General features: G+C 44.4%; 1 protein-coding gene across 4 annotated transcripts in view; it reads right to left on the bottom strand.

Annotated features, from left to right (window-relative positions):
* Nucleotides 1-3,319: 3,319 nt before the first annotated feature.
* RCAN2 (regulator of calcineurin 2) overlaps nt 3,320-11,648 on the bottom strand; it is a 161,543-nt gene continuing 153,214 nt past the window's right edge. For 3 of the 4 annotated variants that reach the window (XM_034766647.1, XM_034766648.1, XM_034766650.1), the window contains one exon: nt 3,320-4,870. In XM_034766647.1, the coding sequence (XP_034622538.1) occupies nt 4,710-4,870 (161 nt within the window). In that variant the 3' untranslated portion in view covers nt 3,320-4,709. Of the gene's footprint in view, nt 4,871-5,311; nt 7,338-11,648 lie in introns of those variants that run through there. The other variant, XM_034766649.1, reaches the window with a different exon arrangement.

The raw sequence follows: 11,648 nt of genomic DNA, 5'->3' as shown, positions 1-11,648 counted from the left end.
CATCACTCTGATATTTTGTGGGAATCAGGATTAGTATTGTTCTTTTCTTTTTATGATTAGGCATTTTCTCAATGCCAAGTTACCTATTTAAACATGCATATGTATCATGTTTACCCATTTTTAACAGCCACCGTGGAGTGATTTCAGTTGGTAGAGACACATACTTGCTTTTCTGAACTAATGCAGTGTGCTATTTTTACATAATCCCAGGCAAATTCAGATATGGTATAAGCAGTGTAAGTTTATGAAAGTCAATGGAATTGCAACTACTTAAATTAGATTTGAATTTTAGCTTCATATCTTGCCAGGAATTGTCATAATTTGTACAGAAAACAATAGTGACTGAAGTGAAAGCTTGCATATATCACACTTATATTTCCTTTATCCTCCTGCTCCAGAAACACAGGCCCACTTGAACTACAGGATAATCTCCAGTCAGCAGCATGTGGCCTGTGACGCACATTTTAAGCAGTCCTGGTTTCATCCAGTAGCGAGCAGTAGTGCACATTCACACTAGCCAGTTCACTAGACTATTTTAACCTTTCTTGAGGATTGCTTTTCAAAATGCCAAAAGCAAGCAGAACACATGGACAAATCATCATTTGCCATATTTATTTTTTAAAACTAAGCTCTGAGTTATACAAGTGCAAAAGTGATTCATTAGCCAATAACCTTTTTTAATACTCCTATAAAATATGACTAAATAGAATATTTGTAAAAGGTGTGTACAGTATAATGGAAATGCTGACACAAAACTAACTCTCACAGTGCTAGGACATACCACTGTAAAGTCTTGCAAGACTATTTAGCTGATTATCATTCTATACAAAAGACGTTCCCTTTGTCTCAAGAAAGGCCCTTTTCACTGTCACTGCATGAAAAGAGAACTAGCCAATTTGGGAGCAAATAAATGTGAAAGAGCAGGATTGTCGTTTACCCACAGGACACATTTTTAACCCTATTCAAGGTTGTTTTTTTTTTTTTTTTTTTTTAAAGTACGGATCCATTTAGCTCAGATATTATAGCAAGGTTTTTTTAGAGGGAGACAATCCAGCTATGGGATCAGCTAGTATGCTGTTCTAGTGATGACAGTGGGTCCCCACAAGGGCATGGGGGTCCTGTTGCAACACTGAGACTTTTGACAATGACTACTATTTATTTTGAAATGTTTGAGAGCCCTGCTTTGAGTTTAAGGAAATTAAATGCACAAATACGTTTACAAAAGAAGTCACCGTATGCAGAGTATGAAAGAGACAGTCTAAGTTCAGAGAAGAAGGGGGAGGACAAGCGGGGTAGAGGGTGCACCAGTAGTAGCAATTGTAAACTTCATTTTCTCTACTCCATTTCTAACCAGAGGAGTGAGCAACGTACCTCCACTAGAGGGTGCCATTTCACCTCTAGAAAACCATTTCAGTAGTATCTCAGAACCCATTTGAAAAGCAAGTTTAAAGAATCAGGGCCAAATTCTGCTGTCTCTTACACTGGTGTGAATCAGGAGTAACTCCAGTGAAGCCACTGGAGTTAGTCCTGATTTATAGTGCTCTTATAAAGTGCTCTGCTTTTGGTGTTGCAAATCCTCATACAGCGAGTGAAAGTCATAGTAGCGGAGCTTGCAGACTTTACATAGACAAAACTCCCATTGAAGTCAGTAGGGCCACAGGATCTGGACTACTGAATTTATGTAGAAAATTTACTTTTCAAAGTGGTCAGCCCTTTTTGAGGAAGCCTGTTTTCCACTACTAGTCAGGCTTAGGCTGCTAGTGAGATACAAAGCTGGCTTACCAGGTTCTCAAATGTTATTTTCATACTAGAGAGGTTAATCTATAATATCAGAAGTATTGTTCTTTTACATAGTGATTTATAAACCCTGATTGCAGCCATACCAGGATTCCCTTGGGTTGTCTCAATCTTTCAGCTGTGTTTTTCTTTCTGTGGTTTGGACAGTGAAGCTATTTCCCACACCCTCCTGCACAGTACCTATAGTTCCACTCCTTTAGGACCTAACATAGTCAATTAACTATGCCTGTCTTTAAGCATCCCTGGTGTGCATGCCCCATAATGCACTTTGAGACAATAAGACGAAGTGAACATTAAACTAAAACGGATGCTTCAGTCACAATAGGATTTTTAATCTGAGTTGGGCCCAAGTTGCATAGTTTGGACCCGGATCCAAACCCCCAAACGTCTGATTTTGCTTTGATGTGGGGACTAGGTTTGGGTTCCTTATTCACTGTTTGATTTTTGTACATAAAAGACCAGATCCTCAGCTGGTGTAAATGGAGGTAAATGGAGCTACACAGATTTACAGCAGCTGAGGATCTGGCCCCCAAATCTCTGCCATCTCAAAGTGATCGTTTTATTCGGGAAATGTTACATTTAAACCTCACATAAAAATACTATTCATAATTAACTGTCTGAAGCCAAAGGATCTTGACATCAAAATAGCTTTTTATCTATGTAGTGACACATGAAATAGGAGGGGATTCGTTCTCCTTAAATCCTATAGCTTGCCTGATGTACCATTTTCAGCAGGATTGGTCACATTATAGTCCCAGGGTGGAAGGTGATTTAAAATAAGAAGAATATTATTCTTTAAATCAGTTCTGAAAGCATTGCCAAAAAGTAATAATGTGAAATAGCTGAAAAGCTTTTTTTTTTTTTTTTTAAAGAAGGTCCTCTGTCTAGATCCCATAAAGCTAATAAAGTCAAGTCTCATTTAGGTTAGGTTTCTGCTGCATTGAACATGCTTCTTGAACCTAAATGTGAACATCTGCTAAGTGGTGTCCACACTGCACTGAGAATCATCACCATAAGGGTTATGCATAAGCAAGGCTCTAGTTCTCTGTGGTGATGGTCAGAAAAGGAACTCTGTAAAAATGGCTCATTCTTACACCCACAGTTCTGTTCTCCCAAGGGGCATTGAGAATTCTCTGCTGATTTTAGTGACAAAATTACATGTTTTTCTTTCTGTCAGTATTGCTGAGTCAATACAGCAATTGGAGAATGAGCTAGAGTCCACTGAAGTGTGCGTATCCTCATCGTTAATTAAGATTCTGCCACTGTAATTTTCAGAAACTTCCTAACAAGGTTTTATTACAGAACCTAGCTTGACTTTCAGATCCCAGGTTGACCTTGCAGGGTTGAGAAGTAGAAAAACTTTTTTTACTTGTAAATGGAGCAAATTTGATCGAAAGGCACAGAGTTTAAACATGGAACCCCTCAGTGCCATCTCTACAGAGTCTTTTTCAAGGGGGTGGGATAGAACTGCTGCTCATTTGCTTATGCCCCAATCCTGCAAAGCCGTATGCATATGCTTCACTTTCATTTAATGGAATTACTCACGTGTGTCAAGTTAAGCTCATGTGCCTTTGTAAGAGCGAGGCTTAGATCTCTAGAAAGCACTTTCTCGAAACGGTGAGCGTGCATGAGAATAATTAACAGAGATGATCTGCCCAGGTAGAAAATCCAAATATCTAAGTACTCTCTGCTACCAGCCACAATGAAAGCACAAAAATGTCAGTAATCCTGTGCATTTTATGGGTGACAGGGACATGTAGGAGTGAGTGAGACAGGAGAGTAAATTCCATGCAGTCTAAGTTCAAGTTTAAGTGTGGTCCTGTTTTATTTGGCCTGGGGGAGGGGCAGGGAGAGAATACTGCATACAGCTAATATGGACCTTAAAACACATCGAGCAAAGGGGGAGGGGGAGTGCTGATTATTAGGGAGAGGCAAATATTTGCAAACAGCTGGAGTATCAGGGCTATCCAGCATTCCACTGGAAACCTCGGCCCATCACTGCCTTTTGCTGCTACCACGAGACAGCAATGAATCCCATGTAATGGGAAGTTAGCTTCTCCACCCTACGCTCAGGGGTGCAGGAAAAGAGAAGTAACATCCTTGCTCTCCTGCTGGGAGGGAATGTGAGGATTTCCCCCACTGCTAGCAGCCTGGCTCCCTCTCATTGGAGGGCGAAGGAATGAAGGACACCTCCCCCTTCACAAAATCCTGCCTCCCCCTTCAGCCCAATGCACTCCAGGGTGTGTTAGCCTCAGATTTAAAGGGCCAGTGTATTCAGCAGCACTCAAGGGACAGGAGTGTTTCACTCCTCTGGCTGTAACTGAAACATGCAGAGAACTTCTTGTCCCCTGCAGAAGTTCCCCGGGGGAGTGAAAGGCCACTGGGTTGCCCCCCACAAGATAAATGCTCAGTAAGTGGAGGTGAAGGGGTTAAAGGCCACCGAGCTGCTACCTCACACGATGACACCAGGTAAGAAGGAGGGACAAGTGGGAGACCCAGGTCTGCTGGGGAGGAGTGGGAGAGTGGGGAGTGGGATCCTACGGGAAGTGGAGCAGAGAATGTTGTTCTGCTAGTCTGAATGTTAATCCCAACATCAGCCTATTTGCTCATCACTAGTTTACTAAGTGATGCTTCTGGTTTTGCTATCATTACAAGGTGCAAAGCTATGAAAAACCATCAGACTGAGCCCCTTTCCCAAGATCTATTACACTTGATGGCAGGTGATATGGTTACATGTACAAAGAACTTTTTCCTAGCCCTTGTGTTAGACAGGCTTGAGTACAGAGACGGGATTTCAATGAGCTAGATGTCCCATTACCCAAGAGGCAATGACTGCCCTTCAACAAAACATAGCAAACAGAAAAACAAAGAGCCATGCTGGAGGAGAGAAGTGCGGCTTCCGCTGGAGAGGCTCAGTTAGACACAGGAGGAGGCAGGCCAGGGCGCCGGGTTTGAATAATTTTTGGCTTTGGAGAATTCTTTGGGTCCTCTTCTTCCTCTGTGTCGCTGTCGCAGACATGCACCACCACGCTCGGGGTGGACTCTGTCCCTGCATGCAGCTCGTACTTCTCCCCTGGAAGCAGACATAAGTGGTTAGGTCAAAGGTCACCAGTATAGGAGAGCCAGACATTGACTCTGGCCTGGTCTGTCTCCAGGAATAGCCCTGATTCAGCAATCCGGGTAGCTGCACCATCGCTGAGCTTTACGCATAGACAAAAACACACAGGAGTTTGCCTGGACTGAGCTAAGGGAGGTTTATTCCTGCATGCTCCTTTCTACACATAGGGGTCAGCACCCCTGCAACTACACCGAAAGCTGGCGACTGATTACTACGCCAGGCTAGTCCCAAGTGTAGACGAGGCCTAAGGGTGGAATCCAGGATAATCTGGACTAGTTAAAAATAAACTGCACTGGTGTCTATGCTAGCATTTCCCACTAGTGCAGCCACACTCGTGGCTGAAGTCACAGAGTAGACAAGGCTTAAATGTATGTGTAAGGGGAGAGAGAAGTCATGGAGATGGGCCCAGCTCAGAACCACACCTCCTAAACCCTCTATCAACAGGGAGTTCCGTGCTGGACTCAAACTTCATGGCTGCCCCTTGTATCTAAAATGGGCCAAACCTCAGCACCCCAGGCCCAAACTTCCTTCGACTCTGGGATCATTCAGATCCAGGTACTCACACTGCAGCTTGGTCCCATCTCTAATTTCTCTAGCTACTGTAGCGGTAGGCTGTGCGGGAGAGGATTTGTTTATCACTGATAACAGTTCCAGCTATAAACATCTCTAAATACCCTTCACCATTGAATGTAGGCACAGCATCTACTTAGCACTTATGACAGTTGTCATTTTGGCGGACACGTAGGGGATTGAACCAGAGCCCTGTAGAGCTAAAAGCATGAGCAGCTCTAGCCTGAGCCAGTGCTCTTTAGCAGTTGCTGTAACACACACATATCCTCTGCAGATCGGGCATGGAGCGGGACCTGTCCCACACTCAGCAATGGGTTAGACACTTATGCAGCACTCTGGATTTTCTAAGTGCTCTGTGCACATTCATTACTTAACCCTCCAAGTTCCCCGGTGAAGGAGGTCAGTGTTGTGGAGGTGGAAATGGGGAAAGGAAATGAAATGACTTGCCCACAGCCCCAGAATAAGAGCTAGGGTCAGAACTCAGTAATTCCTAGCTCCAAGTCCTGTGCACCATCTCCTGAACAACGCTGCCTCTGTTCAGTGTGGTACATGGGGCTGTAGCTAAGAATAATGGGATGGAATTAAGAAAAAGTAAATTTAAGAAGAAGAAGAGGAAACATTTCCAACGGTGAGATCTGAGAGACACTGGCCAGGTCTCCCCTAGGAAGCTGGGGTTAGTCTCATGGCTTGGCAGTTGAAACTCAACTGGAGAAAGCACTAGAAAATGTGTTGTAGGGAACAATCCTGGCCTCACAGGGGCAGACTAGATGACCTATTGGAATAGGTCATTTCCATCTTTTATGCCTGCAAGCACCAGTGCACTTTATTTAAGTTTGACAAATTGGCTTATTAAGACTCTGACGAACACCATGATCAGCTACTGGCAAACACTACTGTGTCTTTGACAAACTATGCTTTATATGACTGCTTTGAGTTAAGAGCGGCCAATGCAAATTTATTGTAAATCCTCTAGGAGCAGAGCAAGGCACCATATAGCTAGGTAAGATGGAACCCCCAAATCCTATTTGCTATAGACTAAATGATTATTACTACTTGTTTGTATTGTGCCTAGTAGTCCTAGTCATGAACCAAGACGTCATTGTACTAGGGGCTATATAAACAGAACCAAAAGATGGTCCCTTGCCAGGTTTTATAAATTACTGAGCCTGATCCCAAAAATCTTCATTCACAGGATTCTTTATTACACACACCTTTTTGAATAAAAGGTTGCAGGGCCCCTATCACTCCAGGTAACTCTGCACCTGCTACAAGGAAAGCATGGTGTTCGTGCTGGTTTGCTGTTCATCCCAGTGAGGTTTATAGGCCTGGGATTAGAGGACAGGGTGCATTTTTATCTGGAGATGGGAGGCAACTTTACAATCAAGACAGTGAATAGCTCCTGTAAATTAGCCTTCTTGCTGGAAGAGATATTTTATTGCTGTGATCCCATTAATGCTGACATTAAACGTCTCTATTTTTGGAAACCTTTTTCCTGGATCCAGATTGAGTAAAGCACTATGGGGCTTGTTGAGACGCTAAAATGTAAAAAGAGAAACAGCTTGGTCATGCTGTATGGAGAAATTATATGGTTTTGCTTTGCCTATTTTCCCTGCAGGCTGCAGCTAATTTCTCAGCTATGGGCTGACGTCAATGCTGCCAACCAGCACTGAGGGGCACATTGGTCACTGTCAGCTGCAAAGAGCTCTGTGGTGCAGTGCACACACAAAGCTGGGCCATTTCTTATCACACCACGTACAGTAACTCACATTCACTGTCCTCTTAAAAGGTAATAATCCCAGCTCAGATGCCACATTCTTTTATGCTCAAATTCTTCCCCAAAGGTTTCTTTCCACTGAAAAAGAGAAGTGGAAATAACTATAGACATTGGGACAAACATTCAGAGGCCTCTGGCACAAGTAACTGCAGCAGCAATTAACGTCACTTGAACGAATCAGGATTCAGTGCTCCCAAAAATGGATTCTGAAGGTGTCCAAGTGAAGAACAGTTAATTGCCCTACAATAACTGAGATTCTTTGAGATGCTGTAGGCAGTGTGGATCCTACTGTAGGAACACAAGCACCTCATGCACACGACACCAGGTTTTTCTTGATTAGCAGTATCCATCAGGGCCATCCATGGTGCCCGGGCCTCCCTGTGCTCTTGCCATAAAGGGCAGGGGGCTGCTGCACTCCTCCCACAGTTCAACGCCTGTGTGGCGGAGGACTCTGAAAAGCAGGAATGGAGGGCTGGTTGTGGGATGCAAACGGACTACACCATCTCAAAGAACAGTTAGTGAAAAGTGTTTTTCTTCTTCATGTATTCGTCAGTGTGGATCCCACTGCAGGTGACAGGCAAGCAGTACCCCCCCTGAAGTTCAGCTGCATCAGTCAAACAGAGATTAAAGTACTGCTGTCCTGAACGTGGTCTCTGATTTGGCTGCCAGGTCAAATACATATGTCACGGAGTGTGGGGGGACACAAGGCCCTGCACCCCCGGCTTCCTGCAATTCACCATGACTCTCAGCCAGCCAGTAAAGCAGAAGGTTTATTCAGACAACAGGAACACAGTCCAAGACAGGTCTTGCAGGCACAGACAATAGGACCCCGCCCCCAGTTAGGTCCATCCTGGGGTCCCAGGGGCACCACAGCCCCATTGGGGGGGCAGAGCCCGTCTGGGCTCCCTCCATTACCAGCCAATTCCTGAAACTCTCTCTCTCTCCCCAGCATCTCCTCCCCCAGCCTTTGTTCAGTTTCCCGGGCAAAGGTGTCACCTGACCTCTAACCCCTTCCTGGGTTCTCATGTTACATGCTCAGATATTCTCCCTCAAGTCCAGTCTCCCATCCCCCAATGCAGACCATCCTAGCCACACTCCCCCGCCTTCCCAGCCAACACTCCCCACTCAGCATTCAAAGACCACATTAAGAACAGTCCCAGTTTGTCACAACATATGCTTAACAAAAGTTAGCAGGTGATGCTGCATTGCTGCCTTGTAGATCTGCGAGATCAGCATGTTTCTGAAGTGGGTGGAAGATGGTGCCTGTGCCCTGGTGGAAAGTGCCTTGACATTCGGAGGGAGAGGCTCGCTAGCCAGCGGATAGCAGGTGGAAATACACTGCATGAGCCACTTCAAGGATTCTCTGTGACAAGACAACCTTTCAAGGCACCAGATATAGACAAGAAGAGGTGGGGAGAGAACCCAAAACATTTAGTCCTGCTGAGGTAATATAGAAAGGCTCTGGAGACATATAGAATATGGAGCTTCTTTTCTCCTGGCATTGAGTGCAGTTTCAAGAAGATGACTGATAAGGTAATGGATTGGTTCAGGTGAAATTCCAACTCCACCTTAGGGATGACTTTGGGGTACAATTTCACCACCATCTTGTCCCTTTGGAAGGATGTGTAAAACAATCCGGACATAAAAACTTGGAACTTGCTGACTGTCCATGCTGATGTAATGGCCATGAGAATATCTGTCTTGTGATATTGTGATGCTGGCAGACCAGGTGCCAGCTCATGCCAAGGCCCCTAGGCCTCAACTGACCACTGACAAATGCATAGCTGGAAACCAGTCTGGCTCACCTGTGTGTTAGTATTGTTAAACTAGGTATTGGGTTTATAAAAATGTATTTAGTGTTTTGGCCTTTATGAAATGCTTTATGAGTTGCTGCGTGCATTAATCTCACTTATCGTATCTGTATCACATTATAGGGTAATATTTAAGTGTTCACTCAAACTATAAACCACAGGAGAGAAGCGTTAACAAATATGAAATACTGGTTTGCCACAGGTGTATCCTCCTGCCCAACAAAAGAAGACCCATAGACCCCAGACAAACCATTGTAGAACATCAGAGGAGAAAAGACTTTGTTGATTGCACCCCTCCACACCAATGAAGAGGAGATGTGCAGGTGGACTCATCCCATCAGCTTGAACTCTGGGGGAAGGGAATAAAAATCCCTGACAAGAAGAAACTATCTTTATGCTGCTTGGACTCTGAGGGGCAAGGATTACGAAGCATAAGCAAAAGATCCCCAGTGCTTGGCCAGGGTAGCCCTAAAGGACATATAAAGCTTACTTATTAGAGAAGCTTCTTTCAGCTTTTGGAACCTAAGACTTGTGTGTATATGTTTACCCCCTTTAACTTTGTAAATAACTCTTATTTTCTTTAGTTAGTTTATTATAGGAATGGCTACAAGCATTGTCTTTGTAAGATCTAAAGTATAATTGACCTGGGAAAGTGACTGGTCCTTTGGGACTGGGAGTAACTGCAATATTATGGTGATTTTTGGTGTAAGAGACCATCTATCACAAAGTTAAGCTTTTAGGTTATGCAAGACAAACTGGGTTACCCAAGGTGACTATATGGGACTCCATGGTTGGGCTGTTACAGTGCTGAGGAGTTCACACTTGATGCTAGGTTGGTGAAATCGAAGTATAGAACTCACAACCAGTTTGGTGGGTGTGCCCTGCTTCTTAACAATCTGCCCTGAGGTTGGTACTCATGCTTTGGCAGCTTGACAGGCATATTGAGTAGTCCCATAGCAGTTCAATAGAAGTCTTCGTAAGCTTTAGAAGGATGACACGGCAGCCCGTAATGAAGTTGGGTCTCTGACTGGAGAGCAAGCATGAAGAAAGTCCCTGAATACCAAAGGCTGTGAGAAGACTGAGTGCGACTGTACTGGAGCGTAACATGCCAATACTGTAGAAAGGTAAGACTTTAAGAGAGTTAAACACTAGCCCCAGGTGTTTCCGGAGCAGGATGTGGTCTAAGATCTTTGGTATCGGGGACTCCACTGACTCAATATTATTCTTGAGTTGCGCACATGGATAATCTTATCCATTTGGAGGATTAGGTTGTCCTGGAGGAACGTTTCCTGCTCTGCATAAGAATTTTCTGACCTGGTAGGGAGCAGTCTCTGTCAGTGTTGCTCAGCCAGCCAACATCCGGCCATCAGATGCAGCGACTGTGGGCCTGGGTGAGATATCGGACGATGGTTCTGAGGTACTATGTCAGGCAAGTTGGAAGGTGTATAGGATGCTGCTGAGACTCTGCTAATAATCAAAACTGTCTTGGCCAGTATGGGACTATCATGATGACTGAGGCCTTATCCTATATGACCTTGGATATTATCTAGGAATCAGAGGAATTGGTGGGAATGCATACAGGAGTTCAAGACAATCAAAGGAGGAAGGCATCCAGTAGAGGGCCTGAGCTCATGCCTCCTATGGAATAAAAGTTCCAGCACTTGGTGGTATCCTCTGTGATGAACAAATTTGATGGGAGTCCACCACCACTGATGGAATATCAGGTCTAGGATGGATTTCTGTAGTAACCACTACTGTTTGGTTAGCACGATTCTGCTCAGAAAGTCTGCTAGGTAATTGATGATCTCTGGAAGATATAGAGCTTGTGGGATCACCTCATGCTGATGACCTGAAACTCAATGGCTTCCAAGCAGAAGGGATAATCACACACCTCCTTGCTTGTTTACATAGTGAATTGCCAACATGTTGTCTGTCAGAATTTGTACCTTGGAATTCTGCAGAATGGGCAAGAATGTTATACAGGGCTAGCCTGATGATCCTTAGTTCCAGGACATTCATGTATAGCTTCAATTTGTTCCGAGTCCATGTACCTTGCATTTGGAGGTGTTTCAGGTGGGCCCCTCAGCCTGTCCCTGGTGTGTCCATGATAAACATTGTCCGGAGGAAGGGGGACCAAAAATGTCACCTTTCGCCTCATGTTCACGTCTAGCCACCAAGCCAGCAGTTGCAATGCTTGTGATGAGTCTTCATCGCATTTGCTCATATGATGTCTGGATGGGGCATACACGGATCTCAGCCACAAGTATAAAGGTTACAGGAGAAGTCTGGCAAGTGGCATCTCACATATGCACACTGATGTATGGCCTAATAGCCCCGGACATAGACACACTGTCATTGTTGGTTTCACTTGTAGGTTAAGCACCACTGAGTGAAGGGATAAGAAACTGTCCTCTGGTAGGTAAGCTCTTGCTGACCTGGAGTCAATCAGAGCACCTCTGAACTGTATTGTCCAATGATTACTCAGTTCATTGAAGTCAAAAATCAAAGCTCACAAGTGGGTCTGAAGATATTCATAATTTTTTAGAGTTTAGCCTGAGCTGAGAACTAGGGGGTTGGA

The sequence above is a fragment of the Trachemys scripta genome, chromosome 3, assembly GCF_013100865.1.
Source record: "Trachemys scripta elegans isolate TJP31775 chromosome 3, CAS_Tse_1.0, whole genome shotgun sequence".
NCBI lineage: Eukaryota > Metazoa > Chordata > Testudines > Emydidae > Trachemys > Trachemys scripta.
The sequence above is the reverse complement of the archived record's forward strand: the minus strand, read 5'-3'. Positions and strand labels throughout refer to the sequence as shown.